This window comes from Mus caroli, unplaced genomic scaffold (genome assembly GCF_978045245.1).
Source record: "Mus caroli unplaced genomic scaffold, Mus_caroli_1 scaffold_2, whole genome shotgun sequence".
Lineage (NCBI taxonomy): Eukaryota > Metazoa > Chordata > Mammalia > Rodentia > Muridae > Mus > Mus caroli.
Window position 1 is genome coordinate 175,657,926 of NW_028227257.1, and position 27,691 is coordinate 175,685,616.

At 43.8% G+C, this 27,691-nt stretch overlaps 1 protein-coding gene across 5 annotated transcripts in view; it reads right to left on the reverse strand.

Moving 5' to 3' along the window:
* Positions 1–3,072: 3,072 nt before the first annotated feature.
* Positions 3,073–27,691, reverse strand: part of Usp6nl (USP6 N-terminal like) — a 123,405-nt gene continuing 98,786 nt past the window's right edge. For all 5 annotated transcript variants that reach the window (XM_021154013.3, XM_021154009.3, XM_029470742.2 and 2 more), the window contains 7 exons: positions 26,138–26,186; positions 25,223–25,343; positions 22,624–22,718; positions 22,058–22,123; positions 21,869–21,968; positions 19,126–19,278; positions 3,073–9,013 (listed from right to left, as the gene is read on the reverse strand). In XM_021154013.3, the coding sequence (XP_021009672.1) occupies positions 7,641–9,013; positions 19,126–19,278; positions 21,869–21,968; positions 22,058–22,123; positions 22,624–22,718; positions 25,223–25,343; positions 26,138–26,186 (1,957 nt within the window). In that variant the 3' untranslated portion in view covers positions 3,073–7,640. The remainder of the gene's footprint in view (positions 9,014–19,125; positions 19,279–21,868; positions 21,969–22,057; positions 22,124–22,623; positions 22,719–25,222; positions 25,344–26,137; positions 26,187–27,691) is intronic.

Genomic DNA, 27,691 nt, shown 5'->3' on the forward strand with positions numbered 1-27,691 from the left:
GCCAATGTGGATCACATTTTTGAGACCATTCAGGTTTTTGACTACTGGGACAGAACTGAGCTTCTTGGTACTAGGTGTGACCTGAGGTGTCTTGAGAGATCTCTGGCAGTTTTTGAGCTATGAAACATTTCCTGGTTAGACAAAGTTGTTTTGTTTGTTTGTTTGAAATGGCTTCTTTGTCCTCACATAAAACATCTAGGTGACTAAATTCCAGGCAAGCATGTTGCCCTGCCACTCGTCATCAAACTTCATCCTAAAAGAACTTCCAGATGTCTTTGCAGTGGTCTCTTCCACAGCCTCTTCATGTTCTCACTGCCTGAGCTTCTCTTGGCTCATTTCAGACAGAACTCATAGATCATGGCAGATCTTTACACTTCCCCTTTCAGGCCTCAGATTAAACTCACACACCCCCGCTGGCATTTCAAAGGCAGTTTCAAGCCTGGATCCCTTTTCTGAAGTTACTTCCAAAAACCTATCCATAAATTAGTAGCTATGGTATGTGCATTAGTCTCTAGGACTTCAGCCGGCATACTCATTCTGAGCACAAGCTTTAGCATCTGGTTTGCTAAGAAATTTAATTTTCTATAACCACATGTTCCCAGCGTAGTGTCCAGTACACACTCTCAGGAGCTCCCAAGCGCGGTGTGGACACTGAGGCTTACCCACACAGCTCTTTTCTGATTTGGAAAGTGGATCAATTAATCAATACAGAGGATTTCTGTTATTGTTGGCTTCTGTTGGTACTGTTTGGAGACAGGATCTTATGTAGTCCAGACTGGCCTTGAACTCACCTGGGTAGCCTAGGTTGACCTTTAACTTCTGATCTTCTTGCCTCCATCTTTAACATGCTGGAACTGGTTACAGTCACACCGAGTGTGTGGGGTGCTGAAGACCAACCCCAGGGCATCATGCATGCTGGGCAAGCCCTCTACTTGTTCAATTTATGCACAGTTTGCTCCTGAGTTTGTGCTTTTCTTGGTACATATTTGATAAAATGCAAACATACAACTAACTGTGCTTCAATCTGTTGATATGTAAAATACGGAACAAGTCATATTTGAAGGCCTCCTCCACCTCCTCTCTGGGCTCAGTACCGTTCTGCTGCTTCTGATCAGGACTGGCCAGCGCTACAAAGACCAGCTTCCCAGACATGCTTTTAAAAAGCAACTGTTAGGTCCAACACTGCTTTATTTAGCATGGAGCATATCTGATCTGAGATTCTCAATGTTTTAAGGTCTTCATATTTCTGAGATATCTGCCTTTAAACCATTTTAGTCATTATTATGTTTTTCAAAGTCTTAGTCACAGAGCATTACTTTTTAACATGGTAAAAGCCAAACTGAAAGTGTGTTTCCTCCATTAAGATGTATTGTGAGTGCAATGCTTGTCCCTGGATAGACACCTTCAGAGGCTGGAATGTAGAACCGGAGTCATAGGAGACTGTGAGCCAACCACTGCTTGCTCTCAAAGTCTTTGCAAAAGGAACTTCTCCTAGCCTTCCTGGTAGCTCAGTCTCTACGCCATCCTCATCCCCAGTCCTGACAGCCTGCTGCTGAGGTGGACCTGTCATCGCAGGCCAACTGGTGTCAAGGAACACTTTCTGTGACATCAGTCAGCAAAAACTCAGATATCATAGAAAACCATCAGTGCATATAAACCTACCTACACATTGTAAAGCAGGGGAATTCCTTTATATGAGTGTAGCGCACCCTATCCTGTCATAATATCCAAAGTCACTCAGGTTCTGGGTTTCTTTTGTTTTGTTGAAAAGAACAGCACAAAACATCCTTTAGCATGTATGGCTGGACCTGATAATGTAATATGTAGATTCTGATTCTGGAAATGCCTACATTTTAGAGTGCCACTGTTGCCAGCCACTTACATTTCAGGTCTCTGTTGGATGGGGTTTGGGGCGGGTTTGGTAAAAGTGTTTCGTTTTAGGTCCATCTTTGTGAGATACTATACTATTGGCCCATTTCCACGGGGTATTTTGCTCATTTAAATAGGAAAAAAATTCCTTAACAGTCAGTGACCTTAGCCCCTTCCCTAGTGAAACATCCACCCTGTCTCACTGAGGGCCCATGCATGCTCTAGTCATTGTCGGGAAAAATCTGTGACATCATGAGCCTGAGTCTAGCAAGGCTTCGGGAAACCCGAGACTCCCAAGTGTGCTCCCCAAGCCCAGAGTCTTGCTAAATGCCAACTTCAAGCTACTGTGCAGACTTAATGGCCTCTGGATCACTGTGCCAAACTGACAAACGCAGAGAAGCACCGAGACTCCGTCTCAAAGGTGACGAGAGTACTGCTCACGGGTACCATTATTCACACTGCTCCGGTAGGTCTGTCTTTATGGCCTCAGAGTCAGCTGTTCGTACCCACATCAGCACTTGACAGCTGTCTGACCTCTCATGGGTGTAAGCCTCCCCTCTGCCTGTTCTCATGGCTACACCCAACATATGGCCACTCCAAGTCCCATCTTTTCTCTTGAGAGCCATCTTTGGGCTGAGGTGATTGCTTTATGGCACAGCTCTGGGTACCACTTCTTTTGGTCCTTGCCACAGAAGTAGGTAAACACATGGTTGCTGGTCCTTCCCACTCCTGTCTGCTCCCTAAACAGGGTCTTCCTACTTACCTGTGCTTTCCCACCACTTGACGCCCAAGGTCCACGCAGAGAAGGCAAGCGGCCTAGGGCAGGGGCACCCTACCCTCAGAACATGGAGCAGAAAGAACTGTGTTCAGACTCTGCTGTTTGCCATTGGGCATACATGTGAAAACTGAATCCTAGAGGACTCCGGCACCTGCCAAGACTGCAGCCGCTCATCAGTACCAGAGGTCCTTAACTCCCTCAAGCCGTTGCTTGCTGCCACGTGACATTTATCATGTGGCAGAGTCCTCCCCAACCCCACTCGTGCACAGGGATCCTTTCCTTGTCACGGGCTCCTCCTGTATAGCTCATGGTGGCAGTGTTTGAATAGCTGCTCTACCAAGTTGATGCTCGTGTGCAATCTGCTCCATCTGCCTGCTTTGTACTCTGATTGCGATTTCCCGCAAATAAGTCAAGGCTGCATGGCAGAAGGTTTAATAATCAGTGTTTAATACTTCTGAGTACAAGACTTGGCAACCTGTAGAGCCTCAAGAACCCGGCAGGCAAATCGATCCCTCCTTAGCATTGCCTGTCACCACAGACTATGCCTCCTCCCCGTCCCTGGTTCCCCTTGTCCTTCATTACAGTAACTGTCCATCTCATCCCATCCAAACCATCAAGGGGCCTGCTCCCTCCTGTTTGTGCTCTAGGGAGACAGGAGGTCAGCAAGCACTCCCCGTATCAAATCCAAACAGACTCTGCAGTCCCACATCTGAGGGCAGCTCTGCTGCACTGTATACTACCAACCCAGCCACCATGTCTGAGAGGCTGGCGCCACCTCAAGTCACACCAGCTCTGCCTGTCCTGTCTTGTATCACATGCAAGTTGACTGCCTTTGCCCCTGGGCTGCTCGCCAGACCCTCAACCCCTTGGGAACAAGGTCAAATCCCTCCTGGCCACTAAAGCCTGGTGTGGTGACATGTAATTACAGAGAACATGTATCACTGCATGACACTGAACCAAACATGTCAAACCGATCAACTCAATCCTAAGAAACAGGAAAAATGCAACAATCAAAAACCAACCAAACAACAACAAAGCCAACACCAAAGCCAAACCAAAACAACAACAACAAAACCCACCTTCAATTTAGACACAAGGAAGTGGGTCAGAATGGAATCTCCATGAAGACAAGAGACACAGACACAAAGCTCGAACCACTATCACTGTTAACTCCTGTCACTCAACTAATCAGACCATGATTGTCTCCTCTTCTGCCTGTACCTCAAATGCCCAGTTCTAGCTAAGGACAGTGAGGCCAGGAAGGTGACCAGGACTTGCCCAAAGTCACACAGCTATTGGACAGCAAACTCAGCCTACCATGCAGACCTGCCAGCCTCCAGCCCACACAACCTGACTGACAGATGCCCTTTCTCACCAGTAACTCTGCCTTGTGGGTGACTGCTCTGCTTGGCCACCATCTCTGGGGCATGTACTCACTGGTGGCTTTGGGTCCCTTATGCTGGCAAATTACCAATTCTCTCTGGATAACCAAATGTCTATCAGATGATGAAACCTGTCAATCCCCAATCCTCAAGTCCCACACACAAGCTGCTCTGACACTAAACTAAACTGACTCACGAAATCTTTTGATGGGCTGTTGGCCCCAATTCTCCTACACCCCTAACACTGTAGAAACGTAAGCCAACTTCAATCTTCCTCTCCTTCAATGGTAGAACAGGTTTTGAGGCTCAGGGTCTGTAGAAAACAGCCCTGATGACAGAGAATAAAACCGCAACAGTTCTGGAGAAGGCATTCCAGTAAGAAAACAGACCAAACCACACAGTCCCTGGAGTTCTAGCCACTCAGTATTGATAGCTCTAATGAAGGCAGGGCGGGGTCTTCTCACTGCTGAGAGCTCAAATAGCTGGGCTGAAAAGCAGACCACAGTGGGTAATGGCAATCTGAAGGCTCTATCTACTTTGCAGGAGTGGTGTAAGTGTCTGGGTGTCTGGGTGTGAGGGGACCACACCTCCTTCCTCAAAGCTATTCAGCTGTGACTAGCAGATATCTCGAAATGAGGATAGCTGATAATGTTGCCAGTGGACTTTTTCCTAACTTTCCTGACGTCACTTTTGAGTTCCCAAACTTCTGACCTACAAAGAATTTTAAACACTAGTTCACCAGTAGTGTTTGTGTTCAATCTCCAGCACTGAGAACAAGACAATCAAAACTCATACTACAAAAACCCTGTGCTGAGCGAGATGGGAGGGGCACATATCTCAGTCCTCTGAGGCTGAGGGAGCCTCAGAGGTAGACCAGGCTGGCCTCGAACTTAGAAATCCGTCTGCCTCTGCCTCCCAAGTGCTGGGATTAAAGGCGTGCGCCACCACCGCCCGGCCTTTTTTTTTTTTTTTCCCACCTCAATTTCTAGGTTAGCCTCAAAAACACAGTAAGGTCAGACTGGGATATATAGCAAGACTGTCTTCAGAAACCAAAACAACAACAAACCATTTTTAAACATCCCACAATAGAAACAGAAGACAACTTTGGCATTTTTCCTAGTGAGAGTTTCAAGATGACAGTATTAAGAGACACAAGGGGAACACGCTTCTCTAATACCTGCGTTTTACCCAAGATAGGATTTAAGTGGTCTGGGGTGAGACTTGATAATTAAAAACAAAACAAACAAACAAACAAAAGAAAAAAAAACCCAAACCCTTAAGTTCATTAGTTAAGTACAGGTCAGCAGGACAATTCCTTAAGAAACTTACACTACCACACCCAGACACTTACTTCTGACGTAATGGGCAAAGTGACCATGAGGGAAGCCTGAGCCATGGCCCAGCCACTGTGGGCACGCTGTTATGGGGCATGGCTGCTCATCTGCCTGGAATGTCCCCAACAAGCCTTTCTATAAATAGATTTTGAATCACTTTGTCAATATTATTTCTCTTATCATTTCTTTTATTTAAAAATAAATTTAAAATAAAATTGTATAGTGGCAAAATAATTTTAAATTAAAATTTCCTACTTGAAGCTAACAGAGATATATATCTTATAGAGGGGAAGACTTTCCTGCCATTAGTAACGAATGCTTAAGCCAAGGAAAAGTGATGCAGTTCAAAACACGGTCTCCCTGAAAATGCAAGCAGAGAAGCGCAGCGTGGGTAAACGCTGCTGGTGAGCACCTGGCACATCTGCCAGGCCCTGCAAGGCCAGGACACAGCACTTGCCACGGGGAAGCTGCACACAGAAGACACAGAACAAAATACATGGATTACTTTTAGCATGTTAAAAACAATCAACCACATCAAAAAGTATACAGATAAAAAAATGCCATAGATGACATAAGAAAATAGTGTGTCCATATATAGCATATATATATATATATATAATCTACATAATTTACCACTATGATATATACTTTCTGAAGAGGCAGAGAGCTGCCATCATGAACTAAACTGTACAGCTTGGCTCCTTACAAGTCACACTTTAAGACTGAAATTAATATCCTCAGCTACATGTCTATATACATTTATATCTCACCTTCCACATGATCTAAATCAAGAGCCTGGTTATTCTGTCAGGAGTTGGGAGTTTCAGTGTGGTGTTCGCCTTTAATATACTGCATTTGCTTCCACACTTAATAACATCATTACCACGTTAATTAACTTAGATTAGAATCATTATATACATAAAAATATTGTCACGTTTGCTAGATAAACAATGTTACTTTCATGAAGACATATTCTTGTACCTCACAAACTTAAGTCTCCACCTTGGAGCAGGGACAGTGTCACTGTTGGACTTTCTAGTTTCTGATATTCAGATACAAGAAGGTAACAACGGTGGGTGAGCATCTACACAGAGCCGCCATCGCTCTTGGAGAACCCAGCACTCTGTCAGTGTCTTGGTGACAGTAGTGTGTGATAGCATAAAAGGAATCATCACATCTTTTAAAAACCATGAACTTCAGTTATTTTTCACTGAAAAAAAATTCCAAAAGTATGAAACAAACTACATTTTTTTCCCTTTTTTTTTTTTTTTTTCAAAGATCAAAATTCTAGGTCCTTATTAATCATTAGGGTATTTTTCACAATTTTGACCGGGATAATGGAATGGCCCAGTAAGTGTAGCGGTATCCATCCACTGTGCTCTGTGAAGACCGAGTGCCAGAGAAAGCCTGTGAGAAGGGGAAGCAGGGTGAGAAGCAGCCTTCCTTATGGTTAGAGCTGCTTTCCAATGACTGTGAAATGCAGTCTTCTGCGGCCTGGGGCCCTGCAAGGTCTGACTTCCAGCTCACGCTGCAGACAGTCCCTTGAACCCGGCCAGACCAGAGCCCAGGGCACAGCAGCACCAAGACTGTTGGAGATGAGGGGACTCAGTGAGCACTGTGCAGCCGCTCACTTGGGTAACTGACCCACTTTAGGCACCATCAAGTGGTGAGCCTTTCTCTGTAGCCTTTAGCTTTCAGGAGGAGATAAAATGGCAGCAACTGAAGGAGGATGACATTCTATAAGGCCAATCATCTCTAGTCAGTTTCAGTTTAGAGCCTGGGTTAAAATATGTTTGGGCAGGGTGGGCAGAAAGATAAAGGGTTAAAAAATCCACTGTTAGTCTATGTATCTAGATTAAAGGTGGTTTTAAAGACAAAACCTATATGCAGTTGCCTCGTCTATCTATGAAAAGGCGAGGGCCGGCCCTCAGAGTATCTGCTCTATAGTGGTCAGTAGTCTCCTGCTCTAACAGCAACGGAACAGAGCGGGGTCTGGGGGAGCTACGCAGGGAACAGCACAGAGAGCCTCACTGTGTGTGCAGCCCTAATGCTACTGCTGTGTTTCCAGGTTCCCCTATTAAAGGTTCAGCCAGGATGCAGCTGACCCACTCTTCTTCAGCAGCCTCTGCAGAGGATGAAGCCTTCCCATACTCTCATCACTGACACACTGAGCTGTGCACACTGTTTACAATATAAAAAATACTGCTCTGGCAATTATAAACATAGCAATGTGGGCATATCGTTTCTATTCTCTTGTCAGTGAATACAGCCACACGCTCACAGCAATACTGATTCCTGCACAGAAAGTCCCTCTCCATTTCTGTAGTGATGTGCCGAAGGTGAGGGCCCTGCATATGGATACCCATGAGGACTGGCATCTTCCACAGCTGGTGACATCTTATACCTCACTGGACTGTCTACAGACACTTCTGGAAGCCCATGGGCCTGGAACGGTATGTGCTGAAAGGCTGCATAGTTTGATAAATTGCTTATGTGGCTACGGTGAGCATCCTGAGTCCATGATTGGCCATGCATCTCCGGTCTGTATGTGTAACTAACTTCTGACCATTTTCTGTTCTCTGGCAAATAGTCCACTGGAGGAAGGATGAACTGTCCATTCTTTGGTGACCCCGAACTGCCGTACCCCCTGGCACCGATGTCAATGGGAAGGACTTCAATTCGACTAGAGGGCAGAACAACAGGAGTTGGGCGGCTGTAGGCTTTCTCTGGAGAAGTGTCAACTGAAAGAGAGGAACCGTAAGGTCTCCTGGAAGGGTTAATTTGAGGTCTGGGGCTGATCTGTGTGGACACAAAACCACTGTGAGCAGTAGGGACATGTTTTGGAGAATTTCCATGGTAGACAGGGGGGTTGCTGTAGGAGGGTGGATATGCAGCTCTGTGATCCTCCTCTGGTAGCTGGGGTGGGTATCGTACATGGCTGGGAGGCTGCACTTTAAACGTAAACTTGTTGGGTACTTTCGGCGGACTGGGACTTGGCTCGGGCTGCTTCCTTGGGCTGTGAGGGTGAGTCCGCTCTGGTCCCTCTTCCGCAGATGCCCCAGGCTCAGTCTCACCCCCAGGCACGTTGTCATACTGGGAAGCGTTAGAACCCCGCTTCCCTTCACCCCCATCCAAAGCCTTCATCTTCTGCCTTGAGTTTGACAATCGGGTCTCAGCAGAACCTGGGATGGCGACGGGAAGAGCTGAGTGACTTTTGCCTTCGATGGCATATTTAGTAGTTCTTTCAATAGCTGAGGCATCTGATGGTTTTCTCCACTTGGGCATAAATTCCTTCCTGACGTTTGAAATTGCATTGCTATTTTGGTTAGCAGCTGCATGGTTATAGTGTCTGGAACTGTCCTGCATACCCGGTGAAGGTTTTCTCTGAGACTCTGCCTCATGCTTCAGATTTTTACTCCCCTCATCCACGGACTTCCGCCGTGACTGCCCGGCTCTTTCTGGTGTGCCATTTCTACTGTGATGGACAGGAGAGTGCTCATGGTTCTTGCGAGGCGATCCATCTTCTCTCCTGCTGCTTGTTTTGGGGCTGGGCCTGCCAACACTTCTTTGTCCATTGCTCAAGTGATTAATACAAGCAGACTCAGGTGGAAGCTGCCCCAAGGGTTTCTTTGGATATTCATCCTCCTTACCTAGAACGAAGGACAACAGGTCTATGAACAACTGTAGATTGTCTTATGTGTGCAGAAGCACACACTCTCATACTGCCAAGTGTCAACGCTAACGTCACAGCCTAAGTAGGCACTGTGCAGGTGGGGACAGCTTACAGGAGAGGGCCACCAACTGCCTAACACCCAATTCTTGTATTTCTAAGCAGAGGTGATGCTCTCAGTAAGCAGAGCTGGTCGGTGGCTGAGAATTAACATTACGTTGCTTTCATTTTAACACATCTCAACTAAAGCAGTTTTGAAATCAGTAAAGTCTTTGCTTTTACCTTGAAGCAGATCTGTCAAAGTTGAAGGTCATTTGATATCTTACTGTGGCCCACAAGTCCTCCCCAGACTGTTATTATCTTGGGTATTTCCACAGTATAACTTACTAAGAGAAAAACACTCTCTAACTGAAAACAGACACCCTAACAATACCCTACTTAAAAATGTAAAGACAGAAAAAGAAATTTTAAAACGATGAAAACCATATTAGGTAATTTATTTAATTAAAAAGAGTTGTGAGTGTGCCTGGCTGGTGTGTGTGCGTGTGCACCATGTGCATGCCTGGTGCCTGGGATACTGAAGACAACACTAGATGCCCTATGGGCTACAGATGGTTGTCAGCTCGGAGTCCTTCCTAAGCAGCAGTGGACCTGACAGAGCCATCTCTCCAGCCCACTTACTTTTATATTCTAAATAACTAAGAGAATTGTGAGCAGTTGGAGGGACGTGTAATAAGATGACCACTTAGCAGAAAGTATTTTAAATGCTCTATCACAACATTACCAGATTACCATGAAAAATTTAAACATTTCATTTGCAAAAACTGAAACGCATTTTAACTGTTCTTATAAAACAACATCTTGAGTATAAGGTCCCTGAGTGTGACCTGCAGGAGGTGCTGTGAGCAGGGGGTGGGGTTTTCTCATGGCCCCACTCACCACGGTGGTGGTGCTTCTCTTCCTTTCTTTCCTAGGGTGGAGGCACTATGCTTACTACTCTTGGAGTCTCATACTGCCTGTTTTCTTTATAGGAAGTTCTAGTTGGCACATAGCAGCTATAGATCCATTTCTTCAGGATCTTAAAATAATGATTCAATGTTTTGTTGTGCTGGGCCCAGAAGGCTGCCAAGCTAAGCGCCCAAGTGTGATCTTGGAACCCACATGACACAGGCAATAAATACATGCGGCAGAGTAGCATGTGGAAGGCAGGCCCTGGTTCCCATCACCAGCATTCCAACCCAATCCAGTCCCATCTAATCCAAACAAAACAAAACAAAAACCAGGAAAATTAAAGTGGTAAAAACAATTAAAAATCAGGAGTGGATGGCGCAGAGCAGGAAGGAGAGCCTTTAAGAACAAGACCCTGTCTCTGAACAAGGCAGACAGGCCCCATGAGGAGGCCAAAAACACAACCCAGAGGACTGGGTAGTTTGTCCTGAGTTAACTGAAAACTCTAGAAACCTTTCCACAGATGAGCTATAATCTGAGGTACAGCACAGCAGCTACTGTAAATAGCAGTGTAGACTTAAACTGTGGTAATGACAAGCAACAATGACAACAGTCAACAGATGAGCTATAATCTGAGGTAGAGCACAGCAGCTACTGTAAATAGCAGTGTAGACTTAAACTGTGGTAATGACAAGCAACAATGACAACAGTCACAACTGTTGACATTCATTAAGTAATCCCTGTGTATCAGTCAACACTGTGACACAACACAGACAACAGGCACATGACTTCATGATCTCCTAGGGGAGGAAACTAGGGCAGAGATGAAGTTGCTCAAGGGTTCACGGCCAGCACGGAGCAGACACAGAGCTCAACCCAAAGCTGACGCCAGCACCCACCCGCTTCCCACCGTCTACTGTGGTGAAGCCTGAGACACTAGATTTGGACACACATTGACGTGACATCCAACTGCAAGCAAGAGAAAGATTTAGGCTGAAACTCTAGACGGGTGCAGGAAAGTTTATTTTCAGTATAAAGAACAAGAAAAGTTTTTGCCTCACACTTTTCATTTAAGTAAGTAGATTAGTATATGGAAGGAAAACAGACTTTTGGTGTGAGTCTAGCCTTTAACAGCTTAGCCGCCTCTCCAGCCCGGTGGATACCCCTGCACACTGTGTAAGGTTGAAGGGGATAAGACTGGAGAGATGCTCAGCAGTTAAGATCACTGGCTGTTCTTCCAGAGGACGGGCATTGGATTCCCAGCACCCACATGATAGTTTACAACCTCTGCAACCACAATTTCAGGCAATCCAATGCCTCCTCCGGTCTCTGTGGGCATTGCATGAATGTGATGCACAGATACACATGTAAGTAAAACAACCATACACATAAAATTAAAAAGTAATAAAATTTATTTTTTAAGAATTAAAGGAAAAATTCGGCAGACTTCCTTTATTGAATTAATAGGAGACCAGCATGTACAGTGGGGCCCAGTGTCTGTGCCTGATCTAAAGTATCCAAAAGAAGCCTTCCCACTGCCCAGTGGCTTCCCCTTTGGTATGCCTTCAGAGCAACGGCACATGCCCACACTGACAGTGGGGAGCACTGAGTAAAAACACCCACAAAATTATATAATATATAACATATAATATCTGCTAAAGGGCAAGCCCTCATTAGGTACCTGTGTGCAAAAGGCACATGGCAAATATATTACATGCACAAAGCCTTTAGAGGTCACGGCCTTTTTGCTCCAGGAAAATTTTTCAATAAGGAGGCAGCAGACAGGAGTATAAGAAAAGTGCCTCCTAAGATTATAAGTGCTTAAAAATCAATTTCTCTAAATGTTAAAAGCAGTGAAGCAAGCTAGCCCAGAGTCCTTCACGTAAGGGAGGGGCCTCTCCGTGTCTGGGCCAGAAAGCTATGCTTGTGTGTGCCCAGTTCCAAATAGTGTCCACTCTCTTCCTCTTCCTGCTGTGCTTGGGAACAGGCTAAGGGACACTTAAGGCATGGCTGTGTCTTAGTTACTCTTCTATTGCTGTGACGAGACAGCTCCACCAAAGCCACTCTTACAAGAGAAAGCATTTAACTGGAGCTTTGCTTACAGTTTCCGAGTGTCAGTTCATTATCATCATGGCGGAAACAAGGTAAGCATGGTGCAGACAGCAGGCAGAGAGACAGTGACTGGGCCTGGTATGAGCTTTTGAAACCTCAAAGCCCACTCTAAGTGACAGATTTCTTCCACCAAGGCCACAGCTTTTAATCCTTCTCAAACAGTTTCATTAACTGGGGACCAAGCACCCAAATCTGAGCCTATAGGGGTCAGGCTCATCCAGACCAGCACAGCCTATGACGGTGGCATCAGCAGACGGCTTCCAGAAACACTTGCTGACTGACTGTTGGGTTACACTACAATTGCACTGCTCCCATGAATCTCACTCAGCAGGGCAACCACACTCCAAGTGCATGTGTTCTTTACATCTAGCCGAACTCCCCTCACAGAAGCAGGTTCTAAACGATGCCTCAAAGGCCTTTCCGTTCCAACAGCCAGACCAAACCCACAGCTTCTCTGTCAAGCAATCTCACCTCTGTTATAATGAAATTAAGAAGTCAAACCTACATGATTTCTATGATTTCTATGCAAAGGCGATTTTCTTTTCTTTTTTCCTTCCTCCCTCCCTCTTTCCTTCCCTCCCTTCTTTCTTAGTGAAGATTAAGTATGCAACTTTTACTGGGTCAAGGAAATACTGTGTGCATCTCATAGGAGCAACAAATGTCACTACCAAGTATGTGTTTATGTTCTAAGTATTTTCTATCACAAAAGTAGATTTAAGTAAATCTGTGAACACTCAGACAGACAGACAGAGACAGACACACACATACACACGCGATCTTTGGGTTAACTGATGTCCTATATCCTCATTCCTCCCAAGCAACCATGCTCAGCAGACTCAAGCACAAGTCACATAACAACAGACGCATTACATCATTATGTGGGCGTTTCTACAGTCAGTATTTACCGCCTGCCCCCCCCACAGCTTTCAGAGACCCTTCTCAATGAACAGAGGAATGTGGTCTTGCACCTTCTGCTGTTTCTGCTCAGCTTCGTGTCAGAAGTGTACTTTTTCCTTCTTCCTGAGAGCACAGGTGAGCTGCAGCCATGCACTCACAGAGCTTTGTGTGAGGACATCGTATTAGTGGCTTTCCCCTCTCTTCAGTCACGTAAGCCCTGACAATCTTCTCCCCGCTCACAAGAAGGTAACTTAATACAATTTAGGACAAAACACAAATGTTTACTTCTTCTTTGTTTTTGTTTCTTTGTTTAGCATTTTTCTCTTTAAAAGCTCCAAAATGCCAATAGTAGTCTAACTTCCCAGGAAGGTGAAAGGGCCCCTTTTCTGTCTCCTCAGGCCGGTCCATTTCCGGCCTTACTCAGGTCTCTGTCACCACCCAGTGGACACCACACTCTACTACAGGGTGGAGGTGAACTGCCTCCGAGGCATTAGTGGCTCTTTGAACCCCCTCAGAGATGTACTTAGGAAGTGCTTCTCCTGCGGTCTTCTGGGGAGCGAGCCTCCTACTACTTCAACATTGCAAGAACACAGTGTTCAACATACAATGAAACTGACTGACGTGTACAAACATGAGAAAGGATGCCTCAGTACCCTCAAGTATGTTTTGTGCTAACCTTTTCTATACAGATTCTACTATCTCAAAGAGAACGTCAAAAGCCTGCCTGCTATGTGCCAGACACGCCATCAGAGCTGAAGATGCTGAGATGTGGTCTCTGCACCTGAAGGACACACACTAGTGAGTGCGTGCGTAAGCACCAAAGGCGATTGGCCAGGTGAATGCAGAAACACCAAGCACAGGTGAGCACGTTCCAGGGCCGTGGGGCCCTGTGGGCAGGCTGAGAAGGCTTTGAGTGAGTAGCAACGCCTAAGTCACAGCGTGTAAACTAACTTACAGTGTGTAAGCTTAGGTCGGACGGATTCAGAGACAGCTAATGGATGAAGCCCAAGAACTAAATGCTGAAGAAGTGTATATACAAAGGCAATTAATGCCAAAGAGCGCTTCCCTCTAAACTCAGGCCATCTCTGGTCACAGCAGCAGATGCTACTTTTGAATAATAAACAGCTCTGATCTGGAATCACTCCTAGAATCAGCCAAAATGACCTTGGACAAGTATTTAACTTTGAACACAAGGTTTCCCCATCTATAATCTATGGATTAGTAATAATGATATATAATGACAATGAAAATCATTCACGGTTCTACCAAATAATAAATAAAGTAACACAAATTTCTATTAGGTTGCCTCAAAAAGAAGGGCCAGAAGTAAACAATAAAGAAGAGTGGGGCTGGCATCTAGGCTTCATGTAAAACCATCAAAAGGGCACCAACCCAGAGAGAGCAGACAAGCAAGCAAGCGAGCAAAGTGGGAGCAGGCTCAGTTAGGGTCACTGCTAAGAACTCAAGAATGCCAGAATGTATGTCTACTATACCCCCAGTCCTCACACTTACCAACATATTTCAACACCTGAAGATCCAGACTTAAACATAGAGAAGTTTAAAGGAAGTAAGCACCTGATTGACGCTGGATTTTTAATTAAATAATCTATTTTTTCTATTATTTATATATTAAAAATATTAAGAGGATTTGGCTACAGTTGGCCTTTTTTGTACCAATTTAACATATGTAAATGAGTTCCTGATTTGAGCTTTTGAGTTTTAAATACACAGACAGATAGCATTGGTACATCAGGAAAATTAAGACCCAGCACAGTCTTAGGGATGAAGGGTTCCAAGTTCTTTTTGGGTTGCTCTGTTTCCCAGTGCTAGGGCAGGCGCTGCACCACCGAGCTGCTGCCCAGAAGACATCAGTTATTTTATAGCCACACAAGATTTGTTCCCAATGTAAAACATTAATATGCTGAAAGGAAGTTGGATTTAATAAATTTATAAACTCAATCGAAAATAAAATAGTTATTTGTAGTTATTTGTAAATAGGACCAAACATTTACTAAATTCTTTAGAAAAATGTTAAAATTACTAGATCTAACTTCTTAAAATGAAACAAAAACAATAAAAAACCCTGGGTATTTTAATCTGGACTTTAATAAATAAAATACTAATTTTAAAAGTCTAAATAAAACATGTGCAGAAAAATTGTCATTAAAGACCATAAGAAACACAAAAGCAAATGTTATCAATAAATATATTCCAAAAGGATGTTAGGAAAAGCTGAGCTGATAATGCAAATAAACAGTGGGCAAAACCGCTCAATACCGGACTGTGACGTCACCCCGCAGTGCTGGAAGGGGAGGAAGGAGAAAGTGGGGAATGAAAAGCTATTTCTCCATCAACTAAATAAAGGCTTTGGGCTTTCTCTTGAAGACCTGGCCTTCCCTAGACGTGTCTGGCCACTCCTCACCACCTGCCCAGCATCCTAAGGAAGGAGTCACCACAGGAGTCAGTGGACCCAGCTTAACTGATGCTGCTGAGAAATGTTCACAAAGTCTCTAAAACATACAACTTCATAAACTTTCCTGTAGCTGATTCAGCTCCAGCAGTTGCACAGAATAGGAGATTTTAAATAACTAAGTATTAGTGAATGTTGACAATTTTACCACAGCCAAAAATACACAGAAACTGGAAGAACTCAGAGGTTAACTGGAGATAACTGACCCAGTTACAGTACACAGTGAGAGGAACGGGTAGGTAAGACACCCAGCCATCGTGTAAGACTTAATCAGACAAATCTACTAAAAACATTTAAGCTCTTAAAAACCCCAGCAAGAATTATGGGAGAGAATGCAAAGAGGGAAGGGAGCCCTTGGTGTAGGCTACGTTTGTGTGTAGTACATATAAGCCACAGAGAAAAAATCTATAGAAAGAATTTAAAATACACTGTATGCTAGGGACTTCCTTGACTGCCAGAGACTGTATACCTACCTATAGACAATGTACCAAGGGCAAAGAGGAAGGCTGTATGAGTGTACCTACAGAAAATGCACAGAGGGCAGACAGACAGCTCACAGATAATGAAGTAACTACAGGAGGATACCAGACTTAAGGCTCAAGACTGTACACAGAAACAAGCTGAGCTCCTCTACCAAACGGCCCAGATATGGAACACTCCTCAGCACCATGTACTTGTGAGGACCCTGCCATACACTCTCAGCAAACATAGAGTTCAGGAGTGTGTAAGGAGCCAACGGGAGTATCATCATTGTGTTTTTAAAGGATGGCTTTGAGACTGAAAGTATGGCTCAGCAGGTAACCACTGGGTGCTCTTGGAAGAGACCAATGTCTGATTTCCAGCACCCACATCACACGGCAGCTCTGTCACTGCGTTCCAGAGGATCCAATGCCCTCTCTGGCCCCTCTAAGCACACGTGGTGCACAGATACACATGTAGCAAAGCACCCATGCATGTGAGAAGGTTAAAGGGTGGGTAGGACACGGAAGCATTTTGATGCAATGTTATTCCACACCACATTTATTCCATATGTCATCATGACAACCCAGAAAGGAAAACAACACGAGTCCATGGGGCAGAAACATTGTGAAAATAAGCTACTGGCACCGTAGAAATACTCAGGGAAAGAGACCATTGTGGCAGAGATGCAAGGTGAGCTGCCCTCGGTCTGCCACAACGGCCAGTGTGCCAGGAGCAGAGTCTAGACAGAGCTTCCGGTCCTGGTCACCCACCCTCTCCTTTTATCTTCCAGCCATGCTCTCCTCAGCTTCCTGGTGACAATAGATTACAAACTATCACTGCTACTCCTATGAAATCAGGAGAGCTACTCTAGTTACTTTTATAGGAGTAAATGGGAAAGGGCCACATATGCCACATATGTGACACAGAGTGGCATTCTGAACAACATTAGTTGTTAATTAGGTGGTAAGTAAGCAGCTACCATCCTGATCTATTCCACAGGTTTCACTTTGTGTCACCATGTATTTGTGAGGCATGTGTTTTCTTTTTTTTTACATGTATCTTTTATTTGAAAGTGCCTTAAACTCTTCATCAATATAGGTGAGAGATTTAGAAACAAATGCCACACTAGGGAGAGTATAGTAATTGCTGCTGTGAATGCATTTCTTGCCCCAGGGGAGAATGAGAGGGAAACGGGTATCATTACCCGCAGCAGGGAGGCCGACCTCACTCAGCAAAGGCCACAGTTTCCCAAGGCCAGGCTCAACTCCATGGCCACTGTGAGGAGGGTGTTCCTGTCAGTTCCAATGACCCCAGGACTCAAGTGCTGATTAAAGCCCTGGGTTAAGTCAAAGCATTGCAGCCTGCTCCTCCTGAGGGGAACAACTCTTCATGAATGTAATTCTGCTTCCTTTCTGACAAGAACATCAAATGAGGCGCATGATCAGGAAATGCTAAACCCAGTTAGCATGAATAACTGATCCGCTTCTCATCTACCATCCACATCTTCCCCTTTCCTGATCCCTTACCACACTATCTGCTAGGGCAACAGTCAACGAGAAAATTGCAAAAATTAATTAGCTTCCAGAACATGATAATCTGGTCAAGTAGCATACAGTCAGAACTTGAAATTTAAAAAATGGCTGCTATTCCAACCTTTCTAGATTTCCTTATTTTCCCTCTCACCTCTCAGTGGTCCTGAGAAGTCCTCATGGATCCCATACCTACCTCTATAAGTGTTCCTTTTACATTCACTACAACTTATGAACATCCTGTCTTTCCAATGTATTCTCCCAGAGTAAGAAAAACACTTTTCTTTTCAGGTTTTAAATCTACAGCAAAGTTCCTAGCAGGAAACGTACGAGGTGGAGCTGTATCCACATGCCTTATCGACACGCAGAGGCCTGCACAGAGCTGGGAATGGCTGGACTCCATTGTGGTGATGCCTGTTCTGGGCCCCTTTCCTCCTTTCCTGAGGGCTTACTTCTCCACTACTGTCCCTAGGTTCCATAACAAGATGATCAATGTAAAGTATTTGTTGTTTGCCTCTTCAAATTAGTTATGATTTGTCAATCAAATTTCTAAATTTCAGTTTTAATAGAGCTACATTTAACCAATATGCCTACATGTGAAAGAAAAGCAGACATGGTTATTAAATGAAATTTTCAGTGACAGGCACAAAACATCTCCCTATGAGTTACTGGCCAGCACAGTCCCAGAACCACCGGCAGCAGCCCAGGCTGTCAGCGTTCCTCTCGTTTGACCACCATAATGAGATGGTAAGACCCTGTTGTTGAAGATACTTCAATACCAGGACACAAAGAATCAACCACGATTAACCAGGAAAGTATATTTCTTTTAGATGGCTTATTTAGTGGCAGAAGGCCCTGTGCAGGCTACTGGGGAGAGGAGGAAACAGGGTCTCATCCAGCATTGGACTCTGAGGGCTACAACACTGCTGTTACAACAGTGTCATAGCCAATCACTTTCTTATTAGGTATGATTCCTGTTGCACTGATGGATTTTATGCCTGGATCTATAAATCTGGCCAAAAGCCCATGGCTACCAAAGTTATCAGCCCTAAGGGCAAACCCATTGTTCCGGCTCTCTTGTTATTTTTTTATTTTTGCTAAATGATCACGTTGTCAATCACCTTTTAAATTTTATACCACAGATCTGTGTTGCTCTTAACTTTGGTCAGAGAAGACACTTTTATAGCCAAAATCCCAATACAGATGCAGGAAGGGTTCCAAGGTCCTACCCTGAGCAGCTAATGGCGGCTGAAGGAGAGAGATGCACCATCCTTTGGGGATATGGCGGCTGCTGGTAGGTTGTCCCCTCTCCACACCCAAGAATGACCCTACATATCTGTAAATCTAAGCAACACTGACTGCGCCAGGAGGTAATTCATAACAACAGCTTTTCAGAAAGACTCCAAGATGGAGAGGAGGTGAGAGTAGGCACCAGAGGGAAAGAGGGGGGTGATAGCGGTGGGCGGATGGATGCGGTCAAGTACATCGTGCCAAGGCATGACACTGTCAACTGCTTTTACAAAAAGAAAGCAAATCCTCTAGCAGCTGGTTGGACACTAATTGACATCACCTTATCACCGAGTATATGCTTATCCTAACAACAGCAAAGTCAGTGGTAACTGAGTGTTGTCCTCTGATCTAGAGTTTGATGAGTGGTACCAAGGCACTTCTTACCAGGCTCTGGGAGATCTAACTTTGCCCGCTTTAGCTCTGCCATAGACACCTGAAGTTGCTCTATTACAAAATCATCCTCGAAGAAAAAATCCTTGGCGAGAGTCTCCTGAAGAAATTCTACAAGTTCCTCCATAGACAACTTCATCAGATGCTCTGAGAAAGGAGGAGAGAAACGTAAATGCCGGTCAACAGTGCTACTTAGGCTGAAGAGAGATAGACTGTATTTGATATAGTGTGTTTTTAAAAAGGGTACTAAAAGGGACACACACACACACCCCCCTTACATTTTACATTGTGGACATCATTAAAGCTCAGTAGGATAATATTTTGACCTTAGAAAAACTAGTAGGAGAAGAAAGGTGTCCATGACCTTTTTCTCACTGGTTTAGGAGTAGCCCTGTCTTGGTATCAACAGTAATCTACAGCAAGAGCTCCTAGGAGTCAATAAACATTTATTTATCTCACAGACGATCTGGAACTCTATCTCACACTGACAAGCCTTCTTTAACTCCACACTTAGGATTAGAAATTTTCCCTCAAAACCAGATTATTAACCTTATTATTACTATTGAGGAAATTAATTTTATTAGGAAAAAAAATCAAACTACAGACGGCGAGGAGAAAGTAGACACCCACTAAGCCAGCAGTCCCATCCCTTACAAGGAGAAGTGTTGTGCTCATGGCTGTCCATGGGCATCAACTCACAATACAAGTGCACAGTCTGGGCTCAGCCTCCCTCCTCTATTGAAAAGCAAACGCACATTCTTTCTTTCTCAGCTATTGTAGGCAGAGGTATAACTGAGCAACACTAGTGTTTGTTTAGTCCAATCACGTGCATTTGCATTTGTTTCCAAGTTTCCAGCTTAGAGCCATTGTGTGATGAATCTCCAGTAACACTAGCTTTAAAGCAGTCAGGAAGAAATAAAGACAGAAAAAAGTCTTTGGCTAGGTTCAGCTGTTAAGCACCCACAGAGTGTTTTGTTTTGCTTTGTTTTTTCCTTTTTCTTTTTCTGTGTTGTTATCTATTTTTTTTTTTAACCAGCAAATGACGTAGTATGAAACCTTATGGCAAACTACACAGTGTTTTAATACAGGTTCCCCACTGTGGAATGACTACTTCAATGTGACTGTTAGATCTACCACCAAGCATACTTACTTTTGTGGAGGAAGTCATTTCAAATCTGCTCTTAGTAACTTTCAGTTATGTTATACATAACTATGCTCACTAATCCACACAGTACACTTCCAAAACTTATTCTGTCACTAAGAGAAACTTTGTAGCCCGAGAGCAACATCTCTGTGCCCCTGTTCCTCAACCCTTCTTCGTATGGTGGACAGAAAACCCACTGAACATCTGAGAGCTTTGCTTCTTGAACAAGCAACAGACTGACCAGCAGGCAGGCTTCTCACAGCTTGTACAGTTTAACCATTTACTGGCAAGCAACAGACTGAGCGGCGGGCGGGGTCACAGCTTGTACAGTTTAACCATTTACTGGCAAGTAAAGTAGTTGCTCTGCTCAAAGTTCAAGGGTCAAAGAGTCAGACGGAGTAAATCATTTACAGAGAGGAGAACTATAAAGAAACCACACCACAGTCCACTTTCCGCTGTCCCGGGACCATTGCATTAGTGTTTAACTAAGATACACTTCTTTAGTATATTTTGACCTGTTTATAACCAACATCAAAAGTAGTGATGTAAAGAAAGAAGGAAAAGCAGAAGAGAAGGAGAAAGGGGTTTTCACCCAGCGCCGACACAACCAGACTCCAGGAAGGAGCTGTGTCACCAATGCTTTGTGTTGGTGTGTTAGCCTGTATGCTGGCCACGAACACAACATTTCTGACAGCTTCCCTGGAAAGTCACAAACACTGAGGTCTCATCTCAGAGGAAGTGCGGCTAATGAGTTTCTACTGTGCTCACTGCATTCAAGTCAGTGACCAGGCAGTCTCACCGAGAGCACCCAGTATGGCCAGGAACAGCAGGAACACAAATCGCAAACTTGACAATGCCCTCAACTCAGAATGCTGAACAAATCAGTTAAGAATGACGTACACAATAAGTGTGGGGGACACACAACATTAAGGTCTAGGCTATCCATGAGCCATACCTCTATAGAGCCACAAGACTTAAGTTTGAAATGAAAATGATAGAAAACCTCATTTGCTGGCTTTTGAGATCCAACACATCATACCAACAGAGGCCCTGAAATACTGTAACTGAAGACTAAAAAGCCTTTAGTTTTTGTTTTGAAAACCTTCTGCATTTATGCAGGGAGAGACTTGATGCATCTGTCCCTGTTACTCCAGAGACCCTGACACTCAAGTTCTATCAGAGTTAGAGAAATAAACAGTAACAAGACATTTCCCCCGCTCATTTACCTAGAAGACAGATCAGTTAAAAGAATGAGGGTCCCAGTGGAAACTAACACTTGAGAAGAATATTCTCAGTGACACCAAACTCAGCATCCTAGAGTTTGAGTGTGAAGGCAGATCTGGCACCTTGAGGGAGGAGCTCAGGGTCTTCTCAGATGTAGTGTCTCTCTCCTGAGAGAGAAGCAGGAGTTCTCTGCTGACTCTCAAGGAAAAAAAAAAATCTTAAAAAGACTAGTAGTTTTCAAAACAAAAACAAAAACAAAACAAAACAAACCCTGCTAAAAGCACAGCCTAAGGCAGCGGGAGGCCAGGCCAGTCAGCATCACAATAAACCCTGACTTTATAAAGCCTTTTAAGCCAGAGGCTTCCTTACTTTTGTGTAGTTTCAAGATTGTGTAAGACATAGCAGTAAGGACTCGCTCTCCTTCAAAGATATAGATGTCCCATATCCTGAGGTTCAGCCTGAAGGGAGTCTGCAGGAAAGACAAAGCAGGCTGGTGTGAGCCAGGGCCTCCTCTCACGGGGTTGCCACTTTTATAACAGGGCTACCAACAGTACTTACTCGGTCAAGGAAACACTGAAAAAACCATTTCATTGTGTAAAAACTTGTGTAGATTTCTTGAGAATCCTAAAAGACAAAGAAAGACCTCATAATTTCTGAGTTGTAGCAAACAAAATAGCAACAGTACGGGGAAGGGCGCTGGAGGCTACCTTCACGGCAAACCCTCTCCATAACTTTCTCTGCTTTTCTACTCCCATTTTTAATCCCCAAATTTACCTTATAAGAATCATCACAAAAAGTGTGTCACCATAATAAGACTATAACTATTTCTTCATAGTGAACTGTCTGATTGCACTGCATTTTAAAGTAAAGCATACAGAGATTTCACAAGGAATCAGTTTTCTGTAATTCCTATAATGCTTTTGTATAAATTTAAAACCTCCAAAATAATGGAGAATCACAATTGTAAAAATGTTATTACTAGTACCTATCAGCTTATAGAAGTATTCTGAATCTACGAATACTGTGGTAGTATATTAATACTAGATTTTATGAATCTAACGTTCTGGAACCCAGGCTAACTTAATGACTCTGTGAACAGCTGTCCGTCAGTGACATCTACCTACCAAGTGCTGCTTAAGTTTGGACAAAAATTTGTTCAGAATTTTCTCATGATGTTCTTGAAATCTCAAGAGTTTAGGAAAACCTTGGACAAAAAAACCTAGAACACAAACAAAAAAACAGCCCTTCAGAGACAGCAGCAGCAACCCCCAACTTCACAATGTAACATACTTCATTTGTAGCTATGAAATTAGCATCCCAAGCGACCTTGGCCTTCTTCTTCCCCATCATGGAAATGGTGTCCCTCGAACATCAGGTAGTGAGACTGTTAGCTGGTATTGTTTGCTAACTACCACCTTCACTCAGTAAAACACAGTTCCTAATTAGGAGAAACCCAGTCTCAGCACCAGACAAAAGAAACAGAATCCATTCTTGACTCCTCCGTTCTCAATGCTGACCGTCTCCCTCCTAAGCTGTTCCATCCTGACAGCCAGTCCACTCTTCTCTCACCATCATCAGCTAAGACATGCAGGCACTTTAAGTTATACCAAGACTTATAGATAATACATTGTGATCTGTAGGGCGTCTAGGAAGCAATTGTAAATGGTAAATTGGTGCTAATTTGTATATTTAGTTCACTGAATTTATAACAATTTTTATTCATAAGTTCCTTTTCAGATATTTATATAATCCATTTCAAGAATATATATTCAATGGACTTTATTTCTGCAATTACTATTTTCAAACCAGCTTCTAGGCACATCTAGGAGATTCTAATAGATATCTTTCGGGTTTCTAAGAAACCAGGGAAATGTATGTCATACACACCTTCCTTAGATATTCATTATTGACAAGAGCTTATAAAAATTAGGCTGTCTTATAGATTTAATGAAGACTATTTTGCTTTCATTCAGTCTCGCATATTTGCTTAATCTGAGAGTTTATGATTTCTCCCACATCACGTGTGACTTAAAAACCAATGGTTCTCTAAGCATACCAGAAAATGTAAAGAAAGATCCTACTACACTTATTGTAAACTTTCTAACAAAATGCATATACAGTTTTGTAAGATGTAGCTTGGTCCTGGCAATGAAAGAACACAGAATTCATACTTGTCACTGTAATGGAAGGAAAGCTAAAACACAAACAATGGCTTCCAGTGGGGGTCAGGAACCCAGGGCACAGCAGCACAACACTGCATTCACAACTTGTTTCCAGTTTTGAAGATGTGTGTAAAAATTTCCAAAGATTCTGTCCTTTGCTTAGTAATAACTTTTTACAGTAAAATGATTTTATTTAAAAATCTTTATCTCTCCACTGGAGCCACTTTCACAGTCAATTTGACAGCAATGGGAGATAGAAAATTTTCAAGAAAAATCTGATTTTTAAAAAAGTCCATGTACTTCAGCAAGAGCCACCTTAAACATGCTACAGTTCCCTAACTAACACTCTTCACTTTGCAGGGGCCTCCTGGCCTCAGTACTTTACATTCCCCTCCACCCAGCTCTAGGCTGACTCTATGAACTTACAAGTGCTACACCTTCACACAGAAATCACAAAGAGCGAGCTAGACTTCAGTCACAGACAAGTTATCTCTCAAGTACAAAGTTACCCACAGAAATAGCCCAACTACACTGTAAGGACAAATGACAGGATTGTCCAGTTAACAGTGTTTAAAGACAGGCTGGTAACAGCGACTGGTGAAGCCAAGGCAGCAAAGAGGTTTGAAAGAAAATCCCATTTTCTAAAATCGGATGATAATATGACCACCCCTCTAACCTGTCCCTGAAGCAGGAAACACTCACTCAGACAGGAAGGAAGGTCAGAGAAAGAGACACGGACGATGAAGGTGAGCTGTAGTCAAGGAGTCTTCTTAAACAGTACAGCTCAGGAGATGGCAACACTTGCCCTTCTTACAGGGAGCCTGCTGCATGTACCATGTCCTACAACTACGGAGGACACTACCTCTGAAATCTTTAAACGGGCATTCCTGGGATAGACTCCCCACTGACTGAGCAGACACACTCACAGAGTGCGCATAAGTGGTTCACTGTTAGAGGAACTAATACTGTCTTTGCTAACTAGTCCTAGGGCACTGACTTGAGGGCCTTGCACATGCTTAGACAGGTGCTCCATCACTGAGAGACGCCCTCAGCTATTCCAGCTGTCTTAAGTCTGCTGTTAGCATTCAGCACTGAAAAACACACCTGAAATAGAAAACTCCTTAATTATTATGTTCCTTCCTTTAAATATCTAAGTTTCGTTCCTTGATTAATATTCTTTAACAAAGTTATATATCAATGCATCCAGCATTTTATTAGAACAGCAAGTGTTTTGGGCAACAGGTTTCCTTTTATTCTTCCTAATATAGATTTTCCTAAGTTCTTCCAAACTTAAATTAACTTCTTTTGATAGAGAGCAAATGAATAAAAGAATTTAAAAGTGCCAGAAATACAGTTTGGGGAAAAGACAAAGAAAATTCAATGTAAATAGAAAAACATAATGAAGAAAAAATGAAAGAAGAAATTAGCAATTCTCAAACCCCTGGAACATGAGTAATATCTGACTAACAAACTCCTACCAGGGATCGACATTTGCTGTAGTTAATTCTCAGGCCAGTTTGCGCTCCCTATGTACTTACTGTCACATGGAGGGCTTCCTTACCGTGCATTGCATGCTTGGGGCCTGAGAAGAGCTTGACTAGGGCCCAGAAGGCGTCTTCCTCATTCATGTACATAAGGAGCAAGGCTGTGATCTGACTCATCCCTTGGCAGTACCCGACTTCCTAAGAAAGGGAGAACAGACTGCAGGCTTCAAAGCTCAATTCCATGAACACAGACATGGGAAAGGCTAATCTATAAAATACCACAAAATGCTTCGATGCATTACTGGACAATTCTAGAAATAACTGTTGCAACAGCTACAGCATTAGGGCTTATACTATACAAAAATAAAACTGTGCTCAAGAGTAAACAGGTGTGGGGAGACCCCTCGAGCGACATTTAATACTGTCCTTTGCTCGACCCTGCAATACAGCATGGAGGGAATATCAACCCTCACTTCACTGAGCGGGCAGATGCTGCCCGTCCTCCCTGACCCCCACCTCCATGTCTTGTCCCTGCGTTTCTGAAGCTATAGGGTTGAGGTTTAGTCCACTCCTTGTAGGCCTCTAACAGGTGATACACGAGATGACTGGAGCATTGGCTGTCAGGAGCAAGAGAGCCGGTAGGCTGCAGGCCACTGCTCCAGCTCAGACACATCTACTGGCACTGCTTAGTCTTTCATGTGTAAAAAAGAAAACCAAAGAGCACAAAAATGTAATAAAACAAAACACTCTGCAGCGAGAGAAAGTGAAGCTCACTAGCATCCTGGGTTCGTACCTAGGTTTTTCTACTTCCAAATCAGCTCGAAGGCTCTGGGGTCAACATGGGAGTTATAAGCACGCCAAAGCTAACAGGGCCATGGAGGCATCGGCATGAAGATCTGGGCCTCCAAGTGCCTTGTTAGGTAGAGGGCCAGGAAGAATGTCTAGTTCCCTAGAATCAAAGTCAAGCAGGAGGGAGACATGGACCAACTTACCGTATTATAGATAGAATAAGCAGCGAGAACATGGAATAAGGACTGTTGCCTAGACAAATAAAAATTTACATTAAACTTAATTTCGTTCTTTTTAAATTCAGTTAATTTTTAAAATTACAAACTTATTAGAAAAAACAGGTTTGACTAGCTGGGCCGTGGTGGTGCACACATTTAAATCCCAGCTCTCAGGAGGCACAGGCAGGTGGCTCTCTCTGAGTTTGAGGCCAGCCTGGACGACAAAAGGAATTCCAGAATAGCCATTGCTACGCAGAGAGACCTTCCTTGTCTCAGAAAAACTGAAAACAATCAAAACAAAACAAAACCAACTACACACACACAAAAAATCCAACCAGACAAAAAACCAGGATCGACTAAAACCAGTCCAGAAAAATTACTGTTGTATTTTCAAAAAAGGTATCCAGAGCTCGAATTGAACCAGAATCGTCAAGAGTTGAATCTGAGGCTATGTTATCTGTCACACGTTTAGACAGAAAGCCTTCGTATGGGAAACAGCACAGCTTCACTGAGTTTCTTAAGCTCGTTGTCTTTCCCCTCAGCTCTCTTACGCTGGAGCCACAGAATGTGGATGGCCACAGGAAGACTCTAACAGCAGCAGCTAAGCACAGGAAGGGCAGCCTGGGACGACCACGCTGATCTGCAGAGTGAAGCAGGGCTGTGCCTCACTATACTAACAACTCACTACTATGCTTTGCCCTCGGGTTTTTGCCCCTTCAATCTTTGCTGACTCCGACACCTTACTTCTAACAGAATGGACCTGGGGGTACACAACTGTACTCCCAGCACTCAGGAGGATCACAGGTTCTAAGGCACCCTGAGCTATACAGTGAGACCCTCTCTACAAAAAACCAAAGCAGAACAAACTGGAAAAGGGAGACAGGGAGACCCAGCAGTGAGCCCATCAAGCTGGAAGCAAACCATCAGCCAACTGCTTGGGTCCTTACGGTGCTTTGGGGCTCAGCAGGCAAGAGACGTGACTACGCCATCACCTGATCCTGATTACCAGGAGGGAGGCAGATGCTATACACATACACACAAAATCACATCTGGAATAAAGAGAATATTTTGGAAACTTCTTTGTATACAATAAGTACATACAAAGAGCATGTATGTAAAGAAAGCTATGGAAAACTATGGCAACATAATTTAGGGAGACAGCTAATGGTCCCGATTTCTCAGGATTGAAGGCGGAGTCCTGCCACACAGCTGATGTACTTGCTGAGGGAAGGGTCATGAAAGAAGGCACTTACAAACACTCTGACACAGAGGTAACTGTGGAAATTACTAACACTTTTCCTTTATGTTTTGGTATGAATGGTTATATTAGTATCTTCTTTCTCTTACTACCGTATATCAAAAAGTATTAATAAGTAACTATATTTAAGTATTTAAGCATGCCTACCAGCAAAGTGCTTGGAATCTGCTTGTGCTCAGAGGGTTAATGTGTTTCAGCTGTAAGCACAACAGTCGCATTATGGTAGACAGGTGGAGCGTTTTGTTTCAGCCTGATGTGGAACTCAGAATGGTTTCAGGAGA